This window comes from Mycteria americana, chromosome 8, assembly GCF_035582795.1.
Source record: "Mycteria americana isolate JAX WOST 10 ecotype Jacksonville Zoo and Gardens chromosome 8, USCA_MyAme_1.0, whole genome shotgun sequence".
NCBI lineage: Eukaryota > Metazoa > Chordata > Aves > Ciconiiformes > Ciconiidae > Mycteria > Mycteria americana.
In genome coordinates, this window is record NC_134372.1 from 42,849,617 (window position 1) to 42,870,047 (window position 20,431).

At 38.4% G+C, this 20,431-nt stretch overlaps 1 protein-coding gene across 1 annotated transcript in view; it reads left to right on the forward strand.

Moving 5' to 3' along the window:
• The window catches only part of VAT1L (vesicle amine transport 1 like), a 64,238-nt gene extending 46,883 nt beyond the window's left edge, over nt 1–17,355 (forward strand). Inside the window, exons 8-9 of the mRNA XM_075510857.1 lie at nt 12,147–12,230; nt 14,296–17,355. Coding sequence (XP_075366972.1) covers nt 12,147–12,230; nt 14,296–14,394 — 183 coding nt within the window. The 3' untranslated portion in view covers nt 14,395–17,355. The remainder of the gene's footprint in view (nt 1–12,146; nt 12,231–14,295) is intronic.
• The last annotated feature ends 3,076 nt before the right edge of the window (nt 17,356–20,431 follow it).

A 20,431-nucleotide genomic window follows, 5' to 3' on the forward strand; every position in this document is an offset into this window, starting at 1 on the left:
CTTTTTGTGCTTTATCCCTGTTCACTCCGTAAGTAAAAGCTGGCAAGATTTGGCTCAGTTATTCTCTAATTACAAGGCTTTAAATCTCTTTTTCTTTGAATTTTACTGAGGCAAAACAAATACTCATTGACGTCAGCAGGAGCTTATAGGAATAAGGAAAGAGTGAAAACAGCACAGTTGCACAGCTGTAGCTCTCCATCTAAAAGATGTATAACTTAATAGATATCTTCAGTAGCCGAGGGAGGACTCAGAGTCAGAATTTGCCTGTAGCGTCAGTTTTTATTCCTTTGACATTTTTCTCATCTTGGGTCTGGTTTTAGTCTTGCTGCCATGGCAACATACAGTGGGGCTAAAAGGTATTCCAGAGAAAAGGTCTCTCCTCGCTGACAGGCAACAGAAGGGAATAGAGGCCAGAGCTGCTGTTTGCAGCTGTGAATAGCAATGGGGGAATAAAAGGGATTTAAAAAGTACTTTCTGTTTGCATGTATGTAGGCTTTTAAAACCATTGGTGCAAAAGTTCAGCATAACAGAGCATAAACAGGTGAGTTGGATAAAATCATTTTTTATTTCAGATGGATACTAGCAGGATGACATGACATGTTAGCTTCACAGCAAGGAAACAGACTCCATGACCCAAGTTATTTTCCTGCTCCTGTGTCTCAAATACTCTAATAGGCTCAAAATCATTGCTAACGATCTTAACTTTTTAACACTTTAGCAGTTGATTTGGATTGTATCCATGTTTTCCCCATGCACTTTTTTTTTTTCAGTAGGTGTTAATGAAAATTGGGCCCCAGATACCCTGAGTTTGATGTGTCTTCTTGCATATGCTCAGTGCTTGAATTCTGCATGTTAAGAGCTGGCTGTATCCACCATGGGCAGGAACAGAGCCTCTTCAAAATCCTGTAAATATTATGCTGCTTTTCCATATGTCTTGCAAGATGCTGCATACCCTCAGCCTCCAGGAGAACAAAGAGAGTTTGAGAGGTCTCTTTAGAATTAATGGTGTGGGTAAGAGAGGAGAATCAGCCTGGGAAAGAGAGGATAATCCAGGCCAATTGCAGATGCAGGTTTGCCAGCCTCCCACATACCCAGCTCCCATGCAAACAGATAATTGGAGGATTTCGTCACAGCAGTTAGGTCCATTAAATAGTAGAAGCACTTTTCTGTTAGCTATTCGCTACCTGGTCCAAGGAAAATATTCCTATCATGAATGCAGATCATTCCCATGGAAGTGTGTTGTGGTCAATACAGGTTATTCCATTGCTCCCAAGGGAAAATCCCTACTGGCAAAAGGATGGTTTTGTCCAAATAACTGTGTCTGTGGTAGGGTAATTGTCAGTAATCACACCTAGGCAAACAGCTTTTCTACAAAAGCTTGTACAGAAGGTACAAAGAAAGTATTGCAAACTCATTTAAAAAAAAAAAAGCTTTAAGAAAAAAGTCAGCATGTTTCCCAATGAAATATTACTCCACTAAATCATATTGCATAAACATGAGAGAGACATTTCAAGATTAGTGAGGAGGAAATATGCCAGCAAAAACAATAGGACTCAATTTTGACAGATCTCACTTTTGAGAGGAGAAGGACACAGTCATTAGTGCAAAGGAGCCCAGTGACTGCTCACCGCGTGTGTGTCAGGATATCCAGGGAGCCCATGTCCTGTCCCTTCTCTTAGCCCAAGCCACGTTAACAGGGCTGTGGCAAATGTAGCCTAAAAGGGAGATTTACTTTTGCTCTATACTTGCTGTGCCCTAACACCCTGGTAAAATCTGCAAGGAGTAATATACCAGTTCCCTTCCCTCAGAGCTGCCAGCAAGTTAAGAAACTGTTATCCGTGTTTTTTTGAGTTTCCTCCCTTCCACAGACCAAAGCTAAACAGACATAATCCAGAAGACAGACTACATGATTTTTCTTCGTATGGAGTGCTGTGTTCAGTTTTAAAAGCCATATATGCCAATGACATGAAAGAAAACTCTTCTCCTGCATCTGAGAAGAACATCTGCAATTATAATGCAACTCACAATTTATATTAAAGACAACTTTGTAACAGACCACAGCAGTGAGTCTGATAATAAAAATCATGTTGCCTCATAGCACTAATGAAAGCTATAGTATTAAAGCTTTGCTTATGTGGTATCTCAGCTAGAATAGACTGCAGTATGCATCTTTTTCTTCATTACTGCATACAAATGATGCTTAAATAAATATTATTGATATTAGTGTTTGTAATTCTAATGGAGATAGCTCTGGGCTCATTGAAATAGTGTCTGTTATGAACAGCAACAGAACAGAACCAGCCCTAGAATGAAAAATGGGCAAGTTCTTAATTCAGATTATTCTTTCATAAATCTGAACAAGATTTGGATCATTACCTGTGACACTCGGGTTGCCAAAGTAACCTTGACTAGCCAGCTGATGTTTGCATACCGCATGACACTATCACCATGGAGATCCTGTCCATGTGATTTTGCAGACATGATGCAGTTGCAGGCTTCTCAGACACACGGCAGTGAGCAAGGGAAGAATTAATTATTAGTAAGGAATGCTCTTGCAGACAGCTCTTTGTCAGAGAGAGCCTGCACGGAAGTGGTGCAGAAGCGAAACTTCTCTTTATTGTTTTAGCTGCATATAGAGGACTAGGGCAAGGGTAAGAGGAGGAAGCTCTCCTGGCTTTCATAAGGAAAATACTGAGTTCTCCTAATGAAAAGTTCATGCTCTGCCGAGATTGGAGGAGTGGTCAGAAGGTGCTGACCTGTGTGAAAACCATGTTTGAAGGATAATATTTATTTACAGAAGGTATGTTTGAGTAATTGAAGCCTATTGAACACTACTAGTATTCCTCTATCAACTGAGACTTTTATCCTCTCTCAATACCTGCTCTTCTCATTCACGTGCAACCTAGTGATGTCAGGGAAATTACACCAGTGGAACAGGGAGTGAAATTTATTCATACACACAGAATATTTCAAATTCTCCTCAAAAAGTAGCTGTCATGCTGTGCATTTTCCTTTCCAACATCTACTGAACCTCACAATAACACTACAAAGTAGATTTTTGGACCTGTTCTTCACAGCAATACCAAACCAAAGACCGTGCTGAGTGTTAGAAAGATCCCATGAGATAATCTATATTTCTTTGTTTTTTCCAACCTATGTCTGAACCAAGGCTTCTAATTTTAAGTTCTAGCACATGCCTGTCTGTTTAGACAATTATCTAAATCCCTTCACTAGTTTCTGCATTTCTTGTATTTGGCCTTTGCATTACTGCTATTTTTTTCTCTCCTGAACTTGAAAGTTCTTTTATTGACAATACAGTTAAAACAAACAAACAAACAAACCAAACTTTTGAGAAAAGACATGATTCTGTTTCTGATGGTTAAGTGGGCTAAATGGGTGCTCCTTCCTTTCTCCCCATATTCTTTGGAGAGCAGAAGTAAGAGAGCCTCAGGATAAAGGTATTGCACTGTTGCAAAATGCTTCGTTCCACCTCTTTTACTTATATTTGAAACTGGCTGTACAATGACAGATGGTTAAAAGGTGCTGCTAGTATTTCTGTGTGCTACAGCTGTGATAGCAGGCTTGGCTATGATCAGGTGGGGGTTCTGTTGCCATGATATATACACACACCTAAGAAGACATAGTCCCTGCTTCAAAAACTGTCCAAGAGCATGAGGGAGCATGGGGTAACTGTTACATGACTATGGCTGCTACTTCTCAAATAATCAGCTGTTTTCAGCCTCCCATATACACACCAAAAGAGACTTAGGAAGAATTTGAGGGGTGTAGTGACATTGCCGTTTTGGGGATTACTGTAAAGAAGCACTAAGGCACCAGCTTTGGAGATGTCTTTGTTGGACTCTCTCTTATGTGTAAATGCAGCACAGGAAAAATCGTGCAGGTGCTTAAATAATACTGGGTAAAAGTGCTCGTAGGAGGTGATGTGGGCAGAAAAGACTTGAGTTGATGGCCAGAGAGTAAATGTTGCTACTTGTCTTCGCTTTTAGTCTGAAGAATCAGCTGAAGGACTAAGGAGGGAAGGGACATAGCTGGAAAAGTAAGCCTTTGGGGTGATTTTTGCAGCTCAGGTTTCAATGGATGATGGGATTATTTCAGGGCTAGAGGGGAACCGTCTTGACATGCTGGAAGGCTTGGATGTTTTAGATGTGTAAACAGAGGACAAAAGGTGATTTTTTGAGATGATGTGTGAAAATAAACAGCAGTATTGAACATAAAGGTGTGGAACTAATGAGAGGGAAAAATTATGGTTGTACATCATAAACTAAATTGATGCTCTGTTCCACTGTGCCCATCTGGAGGTGAGGGACATTCACTTTATTTGGGTGCTGATCACCTTTTTGACAACACGTGATGATACAGCGTTAGAACGATTGGTGAATTTGACAGATGATACAGAGATAATTGAACTAATTTTACTTCTGGCTTGGATTAAATTTGTAACCTTGGCATAAGATTCTTCAGCCTTTCATACTACAGCGTAATTTACCAAAAAGAGGAAGGAAGGGTTCCTTTATTGTAAGCAGAGATCCTTTCATATACCTCAGGGAAATCCACTATCACCAGAGGGGCCCAAGAAAAGAAAGTACACAGTCCTCTGCCACCATCCAATAAACCTGCCTTAGCTGAGAGTGAGGGGGTAAAGAAGTCACTTGCAAAAATGAAACCGTAATCTGTAGATGGCAGTTTGTGCAACAGACTGCATTCAATGTCATGGAGTTAAAAGAATATCCACTCTTCTATTGCACCAGTGTCTTTCAATTCCATTTTTTCTCTGAAGTAAATGTATAAGTTTACTAAAAAGAAGAATTTATGAAATTCATTATATTACTGAGCTGAACAGCTTCATGTAGGATGATGAAAGCATTATGTTTTGACGTTCACACTAGGAAGTTTTTCTATGGCATGTTGCCTTCATTGTTTCTCTCTACTAAACATCCATATTACTAACATGGGCCCGAAGCCCCCAATGTGTTATATTGGCATAGCGAGCGGTTTAGTGTTCCAGCTTTGCAGTCTCTCTTATTTTACTCCTGAGCTTGGTTCCTTATAAGAGCCAAATGCAGAAATGGATCATTATGTTTAAAATAATATCCAAAGGCTTGAAAATAGCATCCGTTTCTTAGGCAGGCTGCATTTATCTTTCACACTGTGAAATGGTGCAACAGATAATTAGCAATACATTTTCCATTTAACTTTTCCTATATTTATAAAGCAGTAGACTGCTTTTTCTATATTCTAACAACAAAATGAAGTTCCAGAGACAACTGAATGTCAGCAAGCATTTATGAATACCTCAGTAGAGATTGCTGTTGGCTCTTGATTTCAAACACAGAACAGCCAACAAATTAGTTTGAACTAAAATGGGTAAATATGTGGAGGCTTGACTATAGCAATACAAAGTTGAAGCATAATTGTTTGTTTCAGGCGTATACTATTATTAAGGGTCAGACTTACATCCAGGAAAACATCTCTGTTCAGGAACTTTCCAAAGTAAGCATGGTCTCGTACAGTTTGCAAGCTTGTTCTGTAATGGAGATCCAAGGTTAAATCAGAAGATATCTTCTGTAAGGCACTGCACTCCTCACTTCATCTCACTTCAGTTGCAGTCTTTGGCAAATTGAAGGATCAGTGACATGATGACCAGGACAGTAGAGGTGGAGACCTGAAATGGATGACTTAAGATGAAAAGCCAGACAAGAAATCTGTCCCAGTATACTAATTTCACCTGGGGAAAATACAGTGCTAAAAACAAACAAGAAAAATCCAAGGAGAACAAAGGAAAATAGTACTGAGGCAGGTGTACAAGATGCATTTCAGGAAAAAAAGTCTTTTAGTCAATTTAAAATTAACTATTTTTACACACATCCATCAAAAGCTGTAGAAAACCAATGTAATCAGAAGCCAGCTGCAAATATCCAAATACAATGTCATAATCTGATAGCATATTATGTTACTTGCTCTGTTTGGAATATACTTTGTTTTTCATAATTTTAGAGTTGCAGAAATTATTTGAGTAAAAACATGTGTTGTGGCTGCTATTTTTAATTTTAGTATGAAGATCTTTTTTCTGGTCTGAGTGGTTACAGGTAATAACATGCTTAATGTGAGGCTTTTTTTACATATATTTCTCACACAGAAATGTATTGCAAATTAGTCAGGAGTGCTGACAGAGCACTTCATTAAACTTATGTAAGTCAGTTGTGGATATAATGAGATTCCTAACAGAGCTGGTTTCTTGGTTGCAGTATTAGTACTCTGCTATTATTACTACTTTACTATTTTAGAAATGCTAGTAAGAAACCAAAATAGTTTTTCTCTTTTTTTATGCAAGCTTGTACTTTATTTTAAGTTAGAATTGCTATCAGCTCACTAATGACAGAATGGCTACAATAAAATCATAACATGTTCCCAGTGCATACGCTGCTGTTGTATTTGGTAGAGGAAAATAATTTATGGCTGTTACTGTAGTGCATTCTCTTTTGCTGTTAGTGAAATAAAAACTTTGCAAATCATATGGTCTGCCATGAGGTATTAGCTAAAGAAATATGGAAATCTGTCTTTCTTTTAGAGACTCTATATCCATTTAGCGTATCATTACTACAAGGAACAGGAAATCTTTTGTATTTATAATACCACGCTATTTCTTTTTAACAATCTCTAGAGCTAATGTGATACTACTAAATTAGTAGTTTTGTTAAATTGAGGCTATATAGGCATCTCTGTGAACTACAGCCTAGGTGAAAACATTCCCTTTGCTGCAGCGACAACTTAATTTTTTTACAAAAAGATACCATTTTAAAATTTCACAGAGAAACTTTAAAAATTATTTAATTTTTGTGTCTTCTTTTTTTGGCTTATTTTGGTAATAGGTAGCATCAAGACCTAAGTATCAGTAATTTCAAGGTACATAATTACTCTTTCTAAAATGATATCAAATTCCCCAAATCCAATAGAATCAGCAACACTGAATGAATCGTTTTAGCAACCTACTCCATTGGAAAGATATCTTAAAAAAAAAAACAATCATGAAGTAAAGACCAGACTAATCTTTTCCCCATCACAAAGCACAGAAATAAACACTCACCCAACACACGTAAACAGAATACCCCAAAATGCACACACCTGTCTAGTCTAAGCATCGTCCTGAGATGTGCTGACATTTTCCTGTTGATTTATTTGTGTTGCTCTTGTATGAACTGGACAGGATTATGATATTCAATAATTTTAATTTTTTAATTAGTGAAGGAAGGTTGAGCAGAATGTTGCATGCCATTACCCCGGGTGTGGCATCATTTCTGAATTTGCAAACAACTATGGGCACAGCTAGTTATTGTCAACGTTCTCATTGGGAGGGACAAGTATTGAGCTTTGTCAATCCAGGTTTTAAAAGTCCCACATGGAATTCCAGACTTAGCCATCTTTAGAATTTCCAAAATCCTATTCTTTAGTGTATATTATCCGCTTTGTCTCCGAAAGCCTGTAGTGCTCAGATGTTTGAAAGTAGAAAGGCAAGGCAGATATCTGTCCCTTGAATCTAGGAGCCAGTGTGCCTGGTCAACTTGCTTTTTCCTTGCTTTTCTGTTTTACTTTGTATGCAAAATTTTAAAAACACTAACTTTTTGCAATACTTCTCTGTATAAAAATTGTTAAGAGGGAGGCCTCCTTGTTACAGCTGGTTTTTGAAGACAGAGAAAATCTAGTCTGGTAGGAGATGAAAGTATTAAATGGTATTCTGAAAATTACCATTGTTGATTATAAGTGCCTCGGCTTGATTTTGAAAAGATTTGAGGCTGGGGAATATGAGCCTATTTAAAGCAGAATAAGAAATTTTAAAGAGGACACCACATCCAAAGGTCTCGATACTTTTGAGGAGTACCCCAAGAGAGACACTACGGTGGTGTTGGAGGGGGTTCAGTACAGCTGTCAAGACTTTATACTTCCAGAGAACACAGCTGTCGTGCAACCTCTTTTAGAACATTCTCTGACCGGTAACATGAAGGCATTTCTGCCTTACTCTCCTACCAAGGTCTATTGACAGTAATTGTTGCTCTTCTCAGTATGATACATGACGCAGATGGACAGAAATGGCTCTGATCCAAGAGAAGCCCTGAGATCCCGACCATAACATCCCCTCAGGAAAATATACTTGAATAGGCTTTTTCACAACACGCCTTCTTTGCCAGCTTTGTGATTTTTTTCAATCCTGTGTTTGTATCAAGACTTCTTTGAAGAATTCTGTTGCTAGCACTGGTAGCATAGCACCTCTTTAAATGTGCAAGTGTGTGTTAGTAGATTAAAATCTTCTAAGAAATGTTAAAGGTGCTAAATTTTGCCTATAATGCTAACACAGTGCAATGGTTCTGTATGTTCCCAATTAAGCTCTGTATATTTTATATTCCTTGCCTCTCTGCTTGGGTCCAGCAGAGTGGTATAAGGAAGGAGCTTGTAGAAGGCTCAGAAAATCTGCAGCACTTGGGGAGTTATGATACAAAAATGAGAATTTGAATATTTCTCGTAGGGCATGGTAAGCATGACTTGTAACGGACCTTGAGGTACATTGGTTTTGTCTTTCTAGACCATGTTTTTTGTTTTACAGATGACCTCATTATTGCATAGGTCATGTTAATTTCCAGATTCACTGTCATTGCTGAAAAACACTTGAAGAAGATATATGATAACATATCCATGACTCTACCATTTGTAGAGCTGAAAGGGATAGGAGAAATATAGTTATTCAAAATTGTTTTTCCAATTATAAAAGCATATTCCCTAAAGCAAATGCAAATTGTTTCAAACTAGGTTAGAAAGGTCCTTTTTCCTGTATTTGTTATCATTTTCCAGTAGACTGAACAGATAGGGGAAGGTGATTCTGCTCTAGAGTATGCTTAAAAACAGTATGCCACACTAAAATACAAATTAATGCAAGTGTGCTTGAGGGAAAAGACAAACTTGGGATTCCTTTTACTTTTTCGCTATTAATCATTTTCCCCTACTGCTGCCTAGGAGGGCCTATGTAGGATTCATCAGACAGCGTATGGCTGTGCAGCATTCTGGGTCTTGTTTTTCAGCAACTGGTTTGCCAGCTTTCCTTACATAAATAATACGGAAAGTGGAAACATTTTCCAATTGTCCACTAAGGTGTAAAAATAGTTCTGATTCTAGTGCAGAGCTCTGTGATACATCTTGTGTCAATTTGGGGCCTCTCAAGGCTGAAGTCTGTAGTTGAGCATTAGTTTAGACACAAATCCTCAAAGGGCTGAGCTGTACTGAAAGCAAACATAGGCCAACAGAATTTGTGTCCTTTATTCCAGTGGAAACTCCTTATATTAGTAAACACTCCCTTGCAATATTTCCAATCCAAGAGCCCTCTGCTGATGATACTGCACAAGAAGAAATTCAATTAACTCATCCATATAAACAAGAGTACGTCAGATCTGTTTAGTTGGATTTGAGCTGAGAAACGCAAATAGCAACCAATATAGAATAATTGGTGAAAAGTAATTTAGGGACACAATTCTGTAAGAAGAGGGAAACCCTTTTGATCCTTGCTACTGGAAGGGATATTTATTTTGAATCAAACTTCAACCACTTCAGAGAACCTCCAATAAATTCCAGGATTTCCACATGCCTCACTGTACTACCAGTTAAGCCGGGGTCTGATTTTAACCAAGCGCAGGGTGATTCACCATCTTCATTGGTAACGTGCAAACACTCAGGCACAGACTTAGCCTAAGCTCCATACCACACTCTGTGAAAGGCAGACTGTACACAGCACTTAAATGTTCGCATGAAAAAGTAAATGCTTTTGTATAGTCTGCATAGAACAACTTAAGCCTTAACCATACTTGCATAGTAAAGAAGGTTTTTAATGCTCTCTGTTCTCTGTAGTTCCATAATCCAAAACCATCCCATAAGAGGGAATGGTTTTAATATTCAGGCACCCTGGGAAACAAGTAGTTGCAGTCTTGGTTGAATAAGAGGACCGTTAGCAGCCATAAACATAAAAATTACTCATTTATAAAATAGCTCATAGTCTGTTAACTCAGACATAGCATACTGAATGGCATTGCACCAGTACGGAATTTGACTAACTGGGTAGGTAAGTTGCAAATAACGCTAAAACATACAGATGTTGTATCAGCTCTTCAAACTTTTTTTCAAATTTTTAATATATTTTAATAGCTCTATCTGGATCCCATAGCCACTATTATTGTTATAAGTTTTATTGTTCCCTTTGCCTCTGCCTGCTGTTTGCATTTGCAAGCTACTTACAAGTGTCCTGGAAACAACTCCTGAACCTTTCTCCAGAGTCTTAAATTTGATACCGTGCATGTGAAAAATGCAGGGAAAGCACATTTTCTCAAATTTGCCTTGCTAAATATAATATGGTACAAATTAAAATAAATGTTGCATGTCCTGCTTTCCACATGATGTGCTGGTAATAAATTTCAATGGACGGGCAAGTGTGTTTGCTGATTTCTCCAATTCTGTCACATCTATGTTGGTTATTTATGCTGTGCTATAGACTCCTAAAAGCTTGATTTGGCTAATAAGAGTCATAAAAAATAATACAGCTGCTGCTTCTTCAGAGTCTTTGTTGGATATTCTTAAAGGAATATTGTCCACAGTGCAGAACAAGTCTTATAGGATAGTTAGGAATTGTTTATGCTGTAAGGTAACTTCATAAAAGTTATTGTGATTTTGTGGACTACATTTAGAGGTCGACCTTCTATCTAGTGGGATTCACAAGATTGTGTTTTCCAAGGTTAATTTACAATTATGCCCTAAGTTAGAAAGTCATTGTGTCTTGCAGTGCAATTTTTCTTTTGTTCTAACAGATTTTTTTTTTTTAAGTCTGGTATTTACTAATTGAGGGAACCACTTGGCAAAATTAAGGTTGTAATATTGAGTTCATTGCAGTCAGCTTTCAAAATAAGGCTGACAGATGGTAAAGACATTTTGTGCCCAGCATCCATTAAATTTAATTGGAAGTTGAAAGCTGTATTTGCTTAATATCTTTAAAAATCTCATACCTCCTTCTCTATTAGACATTCAGTAATGATCTTAGGTGCCTGGACCCCAATTCAGGCTTTTAAATGTAGTGTGGGACCCACCTGTTCCCAAGTCAGCATATTGTTTCAAACTTCTATGCCATTATTCTTAAAATATTCAATAACACTATGTCACAGATGGTAGATCCTATTAACATAAAACTCTGTCTTGTCTCAACATATCCTGTTATGCCAGCAAAAAATAGTGTGATGAGGATATGAAACAGCCTTTATGTGTACATTTTCAGTTCCTGAAGTTTCCCACAATGAAAGTGAGGAAACTCTTGACATCTTCCAATTTTCAGTGATTTAATAGTGGTCTGCATGCTGCACATTTAACATTCAGTGCAACACACACACAATTTCAATTCATCAACACTGAGTTCTCATGAGTTCTGAAACTTCATACATCAAAATGAGCTCCTCTCCAGTGCACGAGTAAGAAGAGGTTTTTGGTCCTTTCTCACGTGCTAATTGCAGCCAGCTGTTAAATGTCTAGTCTTAGTGGTATTTGTAGGACACTACTTATTTAAAACTAAAAAAAGTGGAAAAAAGAAGGAAAGAAATACTCACTTATGCAGCGAGAACCACAGTATTGCGTTAATCACAGCCACTGCCTGGATTCGGCATTCCCGCTACAGGAATGCAAAAGAAATTAATTGAAAAATATCATAGGTCAATTAGAAAAACATTTCATACTTTCAGTGAAAGTAGGGTTTCTTGATAAATACTCTGCAAAGAGAAAATCTAATGAACAACCTGTAAGGATTAACTCCCTGAGCCTCTTATCTTTCTCTGCGCCTCAAAAGTAACTAACCGTTACTTTCGTACTACATTAACATTATGTGTGTATTAGCTATTCAGAAACTGTCACCAAGACACACCTCATTTTTGCAAACACAATGCAAAAATCAAAATGCACAAAAATGTTTAACTGTTAATTTTCTTTCAAACAGCTGTTTGAATGACCTTGCACATAGCATGCTTTAAATGTATTGCTGGTTTTGGAGGGAAGGAATTCAGGCTTCTCTTAGTGCACGCCTGAAAATTATCAATAGGTTATCTTTCTTTCAGGTGAAGGAGGCCATGCAGAGAATCCATGACCGAGGAAATATAGGAAAACTAATTCTGGATGTGGAGAAAGCACCCACTCCCCTGGTGAGTGCAAAGCACTACGTACGTGGCGTACAGTCACACAAGTTAAAGCACAGTAGTAACCTTTGGAGAAATGTCCCTTACGATTTTTTTTTATGCTGTTTTCTTCTAAATCCGTAGCACCTAAATAGAACCAATAATCATCCTCTATATTTTTAACCCAAAGTGAAATGCAACTGTAATTCCTAGAGTCCTGGTAGTTAATTTTCTATGCTGAATGTCTATCTCCCTCTCCAAAAATGTGTCTGTGAGTCTTAGATCAGGGTAAAATTGCCAAATCTATTTCTGCCCCTGTGATGGAAAACAAATAGGCATTTCACATAATACAAAATTCCTGTATTAATAAGTGAATTGAACAGAAAAAGACACAGTCAATATTACTTCAGTGTACAAACGTAGAAGTGCTTTCTGATTCCTATACAGAAGGCGGAGTGTACCTTTGGTAGGAATTTCTTTTACTTCTCTTGTAATATAGGAAGTATAATATTGACATACTTACTTCTAGAAATGTTCCGAAGGAAGATAGTTATGATTGAGCTCTGGTCCACTGGATTTGGAGCATTTAACATGGTGCTGAAACATTACAGAGAGCAGTAGGAAATAAAAGTCAGGCTCCTGCCTAAATATTCCCTGATGATGTAGGAAAGAGCAGTAAAGAAGATAATGAAAAATTGACTTCAAATCAATACTGATGCATGAAGTTTGCTTTCAGACCTGAGATAGCTCCTGTTTTGACAGACCAGAAAAGAACCTGGAATTACAGTTAAGCTCTCACTTGCTCTTACTCTAAAATTGGCCCCAAATCTCAAAATCATTGCAAGGAAAAGGAAGGCTTTTGGGGCCTCACACATGGAAATTGGGCATTATTTTGTAGCTAAATTGCATCTTAAAACTGTAAACAAGAATCCCTAACACAACATTAATACATTTATTCCATCTGTTCTCTTGATATTGTATATTCACCATAGCCATTGGTTAGAAGGTGAGAACAAATCTGATACACTTTCATGAACGGGTGTTAATTTAAAAATACGGGTAACTTCAGAGCATTGCTTTCTCCATTAAAATCAGGTTGTGTTTGAGCTTTTTATTTTTATTTCCAGCAGAGGCTAGTAATCAAACAGGGAAGGTATAATGTCACTGCATTTCTCTTTAAAAAGTAAATGCCCTTGCTTAGTTGCTTTTGAAATAGTTATAGGCTAATACAAGAATCTTCTTGTGTCCTAAGAGAGGTAATGTTGGTGTATAAGAAAATTCAGTCATAGTAATCTATGCTGTCAAACACCACCACCTGCCCAGTTAACCAGACTCTTCTTGTGCCTCCAGAGACAAGTCAAACTGACAAGGTGAAGTACAGGAGGGTCTTCCACCTTTTACACGGCTTGTAATAAATATTCTCGTGAAAAAACACTTAAATGCTATCTTGAACTACAAATTTCTGCAAGTGCCTACTACCTGTACAGGCATTGTCAATAAAATATGGAAACGCAGTTTCTCCCCACTCTTGTATGATCCAGGATTTGCACTCTGTCATGGGTATATTCTGCCAGCATCTACATATCCACTGCTCTATAAAGTCTCATTGTTTTGTGTATAAAACAGTTGCTCTCTGAGTTTTCATGACACAATGCCTCATGTGGGACCAGATCCCAGCCGTTAGCTGGCGTTAAAGAATAGTGTTACCTGTTTCTGGAAGAGCAGATACAGAAGGAGTTGTAAACCAGAGGTCTCACACATTCTGTAAACTTCCTACACAGTCATACTTCCTATCTGAGAGCTTTAATATGAGTTTGCTACAAGTGCACAGATCAGAGTCCGCTTGTGCAACTGTCCTGCAAACAGCTTTCCGTTACATAATTCAGCTGTAAGCCGTGAGGGAACAGCACAATTGTAGCTGGAAGTGGTGTAGTGCCAGCAAAACTTCTGCACAGACACAATGTTTATTCTCATGTTGCAGCCAGGTCTTCTTTCATTTTTAAAGTCGCTTTACCAAACGAATCAAACTGAAATAAGAATGAATAAAACAATGTGAAAGGTGCTGTGATGTCCTTCATCTTTCATCCTGCAGATGGCCAACGACAGCACAGAGACAAGTGAGGCTGGAGAAGAGGAAGAAGACCATGAAGGGGACAATGAGAATAAAGAGCGCATGCCATTCATCCAGTAACAGCCAGAGGTAGTGGAAGCAGAAAAATTGATGAAGTAGAAGGGAACAAGACTGGGAAATCTATTCTGTGCATCAGTGAACAGTGCTGTAGTACAGTGTGTGTTGTATTTGTCTGCAGTCAGCTGAGCTATGAGCTGTTGATCATTGTTGTTTTGAACTCAAGTGCCATTCTCATCCAGTGCAGTATTATGACATTCCTGTGTAATACCCAGTTTCCCTGTAGGAGTCCCATGGATTTTTCTGTTCTGGTTTAAAAGCCTTATTAACTTACTGTGTAATTTTAGATGGCATCTTTCTCATGCAAATTCCAACATTTTGCATAAAGTTATTTGGGGGGTTTGGGCTTTTTTTGCAAGGTGGAAACAGTAACAAAAAAAATTCCCCACTTGCTGTCTGGAAGATTCTAGTAACTGGAGGGAGGATTTTAAGTTTGTGGGTTTTCAGTGTTAAAATAGTTTTCCTTTTATGAACCACAGATAAAAGTTGCAAGAAAGGTGTGTTTTCATTCTCCTCAGTCATGCTTTATCATTTTATAAGCAATCCTATCTTCATTTTCAAAAATACCTCATTTAGAATTGTAGAATCTGAAATTGTGCAAGAAATCATTAATTGAGAGACTTTCATTAGTATTGTATAATCACGTTAGTCATCAGCACCAGTAATTAAACACTTCATTCCGAGTGCCAACTGTCATGCTTTCCTGTTGATCTGAGCTATCACCCCATACATTACAGGCAAAGAAGAAGGTCAGTGAGCCACTCTTTTTAGACCCCGAATTTTAATTGCCTGTAGCAATTAGCATTGTTATTGACAGATCAACATCTTCTGCTAAGGACGCATTGACTCATCGGTGTCCAAAATCCAAACAAATCTTAAATTTCATTTTTAAATGGTAGTGGTAAGGATCACTCATCAATATGTGGAAAGAAATTTGCTGACGGAGTTTACTGCTCTGAAATCGCTAATGTGTTCATCAACTATCAAGCTGGAGCTGAACTCCTACAGAAGTTAACCCTGTTAAAAAAGAGTTTTAGGCCTTAATCCCATCAGAAATTATGCACAGGGATAACTTTATCTAGGTGAGTAGTTCTATTAAAAGCTCTGCTCCATATGTACAGTTATGTTTGTAATTATTTGCAGGATCAAGTATTCAAAGACCAGCCAGTCTTATCTACCTCCCACTAGTGGAAACTATATATAAACATGACAAAAGTAAATATTTTTTCCATGTCTTTCACCTATCCAAGCAGCAGCTACTCAGGTCCTCAATTGTCTTGTTAAAACAATTATTTTAAAATGCCTGCAATCACCTACAGTAGAAATGCTAAAGGAATGTCAGAGACCTTGTATAATGCCATATATCTTTGAATTAATGTATTTTTTTCAAAAGAAAGTATTTCCCCAGGCATGACTAGTTGTTCACCTAAATCTACAAGTATCCTGTAGTGACAGAAGTTAAAAACTAATACAGAAAAGTGGAGAGGGAGGGCTTCGCAGGCTTTTCTCAATGTGAAAGGACTTGTGGGTCTGGATGGCTTTTATGTGTGGTTTTAGAAGATTCTCTCTTGTTTTTTCTGTTTGTTTCATCTTGCTGCCTGAGTATTAATGTCCATCTCTTTACACTGTACTCATGAAGTGGCTGTTCTAATATCAGATAATTGTGCAGAATGTTCATTCTGAAGGAGTTTCCCTTGGGTTAAACAAATTCAAAAATAATGAGAAGAAATAACTGTGGAGAAAAATGCCAAAAAAGCTTTTGAAATATTAATCGAACCAGAACTTCAGTTTTCTCTAGATGTTGATGCAGAACTTCACTATAGTTGATTTTCTTTTCAAGCTGGACTTGCCTACAATTCCAGTGCCGTATCAGGCCCAAACAGGGACTTTATCCACAGAAAAATATACATATTCAGTGAGAGTTTTCCATGTATTGGGCTTGCCAATTGGGCTTTTAAGAAAGGCCATTAAGTTTTCACGACTCATAAGCTGACAACAGTAGGAAACATGCCCAATTTTGTTTTGCAGTTAGTGTAATGACGTCCTGCAACAAACCTTAACATAACTAGGAATTTTGATTTGACGCCAAAGTGAGCAATATTGCTGGTGACCTTCGAGCTGGCAGTAAAGTGGCATTCTCAAGGCCTTAAATTAGTAGGGCAAGCAGAATAGCAAATCCGTTCTGTTATAAACCGCAGTATGGTTGGGTCTACAGTTACATTACCCTTCAAGACAAATAAAGATGGGTGATCTTGGTCATGGCCACAGACACCATAGGCACAACAATCAAATGAAATAATGCTGGCTAGTTCTTTCTGGTTTTGTTAGCAAGGCAAAAATACTCTTCATGCAAATTCATACGAATTTTAGGGCCATTTTCTGATCAGCAGAATATCAGGTAATTGCAGTGAGTACAAAGGAATACTTCTGGATCTACCTAAGTGCAACACAGATGAATATTACCATCCACAAGCTAAACTCTACTCTGTGTTTTACTGGTATTAATATGGCATATATGAAGGTTACTACTGAAATGAACAGAAATTTTTCAGGTATCTGTTCTGGAAGCAGGATTTGTGCTAGCAGAATTTGGCCCACAAGCCCTAAGTACCTTTTAGAATACCACAAATAGTAGTATCGCATCTGAAGTGGTAGAGGGCATGCTATACAAAATGACGATGCTGAGACTTGTTACTGACCAAGTCTTCTTGTAGTAGAAATGAAGGTTTGTGCTTACTACTGACAGTGTTGTTTGAACAACTCTAAGACAATTGGATAGTTTCTTCAAGTGAAACAAATTATTTCTCAATTTGCCTTAAAGGAACTGTGAAAGCTTCTCTTTAACTTAAGCCTGATTGAAGTGAACTGAAACACTGTTTAATTGTATTTGTTGCTTTAGAGCTTTTGTTATATTGTGCCTACAAAGCAAATTATGTTTACATAAAAATATAAATAAAATATTGAGCATAGCATTATCCTTGGCTTACATGTTTTATTCTAATATTATGGTCACATTAGGGAACTGACTTGGAATTGGTTAAGAGGAAAATGTGAAGTCTTATTTTCCATTTTGGTCACTGAGGGATATACAAAGAATTTTTTTTTATTACAGAGTACATCAAGGTTATTAAAATGGCTGAGTGTTCTACTTTACAGAACATTAACAATTGAGATATAAAATGTTGAATGCTACAGTCTAAGAAATTCAAAACATTATAGAAGCGCCATTCATGAAGTGTTCAGGGAAGTGTATTTTGATATGGATAGAAACTAGTTTCCAGAATTTTAGCTCTCAGGTTGCACTGGGAGATGGATTAACACACAAGTTATCCTCAGAGAGACAGTTCCTTTCAGAAATGAAGGTACTCTAAGGGAATAACAGGATCCAAAACAGCCACCGCCAAATTAGCTAGTAGAAAGCAGGAGGACATGATTGAATCTAAAATCCCACTCTCCCTGGGTCTTGGTCTTAGCACTGCAAGGAGGCTTACACCTTTTCTTTCAAAGACCTGATTACAGTTACCAAACCTTAGAGGTCATCTCAAGCCTGTACTTGAGTACATGGCTCTAAAGGTCTCCCTGCATGAAAGGAAGAAATGGTTCGATGAACTTCTGTCTAATATCTAAACAAAGAGGAAGTGTTAGCTTTGGTTCATTCCAGTCATGCAGGACATGTTCTAAAGCCTGTAACGTCCCTGGAAAATCTCACTTCAGTAGTTACTGCATCCGCTCTATAATCTAAAAGCTCATATGAACACTTGTTAGTTTAGGACCAGCAGCTGCCAGCTATAAAAAGGGGAAGAGGGTTGTGGTTTGGGTAGATGGGGTCTGTGACCAAGGGCTGCAGGGGTGGGCGCCTGCTTGTTTTCCTTCTGAGATTAGGAGGGCTTTGATCTCTCTGAAAGAGCGCTTTTTTTTGCTTGCTTAGTGACCATGCTGAGATGCTACAATTGGCCCAAAAGAACTAGGAAAAGTAGTGGAGGAAAAAACTGTTCTACCGTGAGGGCTGAAGGGTTGGGGAATAGGAGGTGAGCGCTCCTCTGGGGGCAGGTCTGCTCTTAGAGCTGCAGCTGTGAAGTACTTATGCCACCTATGCCCACAGCTCCTGCAAGCTGCCATGCCCGCCAGGCACAGGGGCTCTCTGCCCGTCCCAGGTCCAAGGCCTGGCTGCCATCAATCAGCCTCCTGCTACCTGCAGCCCTGCCTCTGCAACCGGCAGAACTGGAAATATGCTACGTTCTGTCAGACATCAGCTGTGTCCCTGCCAGGCATCATTTTCCTGATAAGCTGCAGGTTCCAGTACAAGTCATTTTGTGCTCTTCTGCTGGGTAATCTTTGTAAATACATTTCCCACATGGAGGGATGTGTTTCACTATATAGTGCAGCAGTAAATGGTGCAGCATCTTAGATGCCCTCGAAGAATGGAGTGAGATGGCAGATATGCTAGATGCATTATTTATGATAAGGATTTCTGTACTTTCCCTGAAATGGCTAGCCCTTGGGCTGGCCAGGTGATTAGCTAATAACCAAACAATATTTGTAAAGGCTTGTGTGTGAAGTTAGCTGAATGGTGACTGGGGTGTCTTCTGGTGATACAGGCATCGTGTGGCCTGGGGGACATGTCAGATCAGTGATGTTTTCCAGAGGATTCTAGGAGAAAACATTTCTTTTGTTGCTAACACAGAAGAGGGATGATGACAAGTGAAGTTTTTCTTTTCTAAGTCAGATTGCTTTGGCAGATTATTTTTCCGTTTCTCTGCTGCTGTTTTTTTCCTTCTAGTGTCTGCATTTTATATTAGGAATATTTTCCCATTTTAAAAAAAAAAAAAAACCAACCAAAAAACAAACCAACTCTCCTGTGACTAGCCAAGTATCTCATTGGTCCTATAAAAGCATCCTTTTGAGTTCCTGGACCATTTCTATTGTAGACAGGAAAAATGAAATTAAGTGACTTGTCCAATGCCATATTATTGCCATTTGGTTTAAGGACTTATGGTTCTCCGGCATTTAATTCTCCACTTACTGAAGGAATCCTGATTAAACTTAGCAGCTGAGCTGGAAGTTTTGCGTCCATGGCTGAAATCATACCTGTTCCAAAGCAAAGGAGATGCACAGAACCTTATGCTGAATACCCTCAGCTGAGACCCTGTCAGCAAAGCCCCATAGAAATATATGCAGCTGAGAGACAATAGTCTGAATTTTCCTTGCTTTCTCATCAAATACAATAGCTCAGAGCCTGAACCAACACTGAATGTGGCCATTATAAGCATTTTCTACTATTTTCTTGATCATCCTCTCCACGTATATCTGAGTAATTGCCTCTGGTAGGACATCACAGAGAAAGGAGCAACCCAGATTCCTGAACCCAGCCTTTTCCAACAAGCAGTGCCTGGATTCAGACGAGACTGCAGATCCTGCCGTTCTGGCTCATCCTCGCCTCATAGGTGGAACTGGCTTGCTCCATCTGAGGATCAGATGGGAAACAGTGGTGCATACTGGGCTGTAAAAATGAGTGCCATAATAAAGTCTGATTGCCAAGTGATGTTGGACCCGTACATCAGTGGTGTGTTTATGCAGTGTGTCACTAGAGAGAGGCAGTACTCCGACTCAGCATAGGCATGCAACAGGAGATTTACAGAAGGAATTATCTTTAAGTTCTCACCTGAATGATCAGTCTGCAACCACTCACCTAAATGTGTTAGATGCCATTGGCTGTGCTGTGTGATGCTTGCTGTAACCCATTTTCACAGTTCACATATTAAATGTTAGTCTCATTTCAATATTGTCTTTCTTGCAGCACATTCCCTGGCATTGTAGGTTAATTTAATAAAGCATACATAATATGATTCATATGAGATTTTTGATCTGTGTTTTGTTCAACATGTCAGCGATGTATAAAGTTATTACACAGTGTTCTGTTTGCTAATCATCAAGCAAAACAGGATAATAAAAGGATAATTGTTGCAAGCTTCCTTCCTTATTCCCATTAAGATGGTAAATTCAACTGGAATCTCACAGGAGTTTTATCACCAGCTTTGAT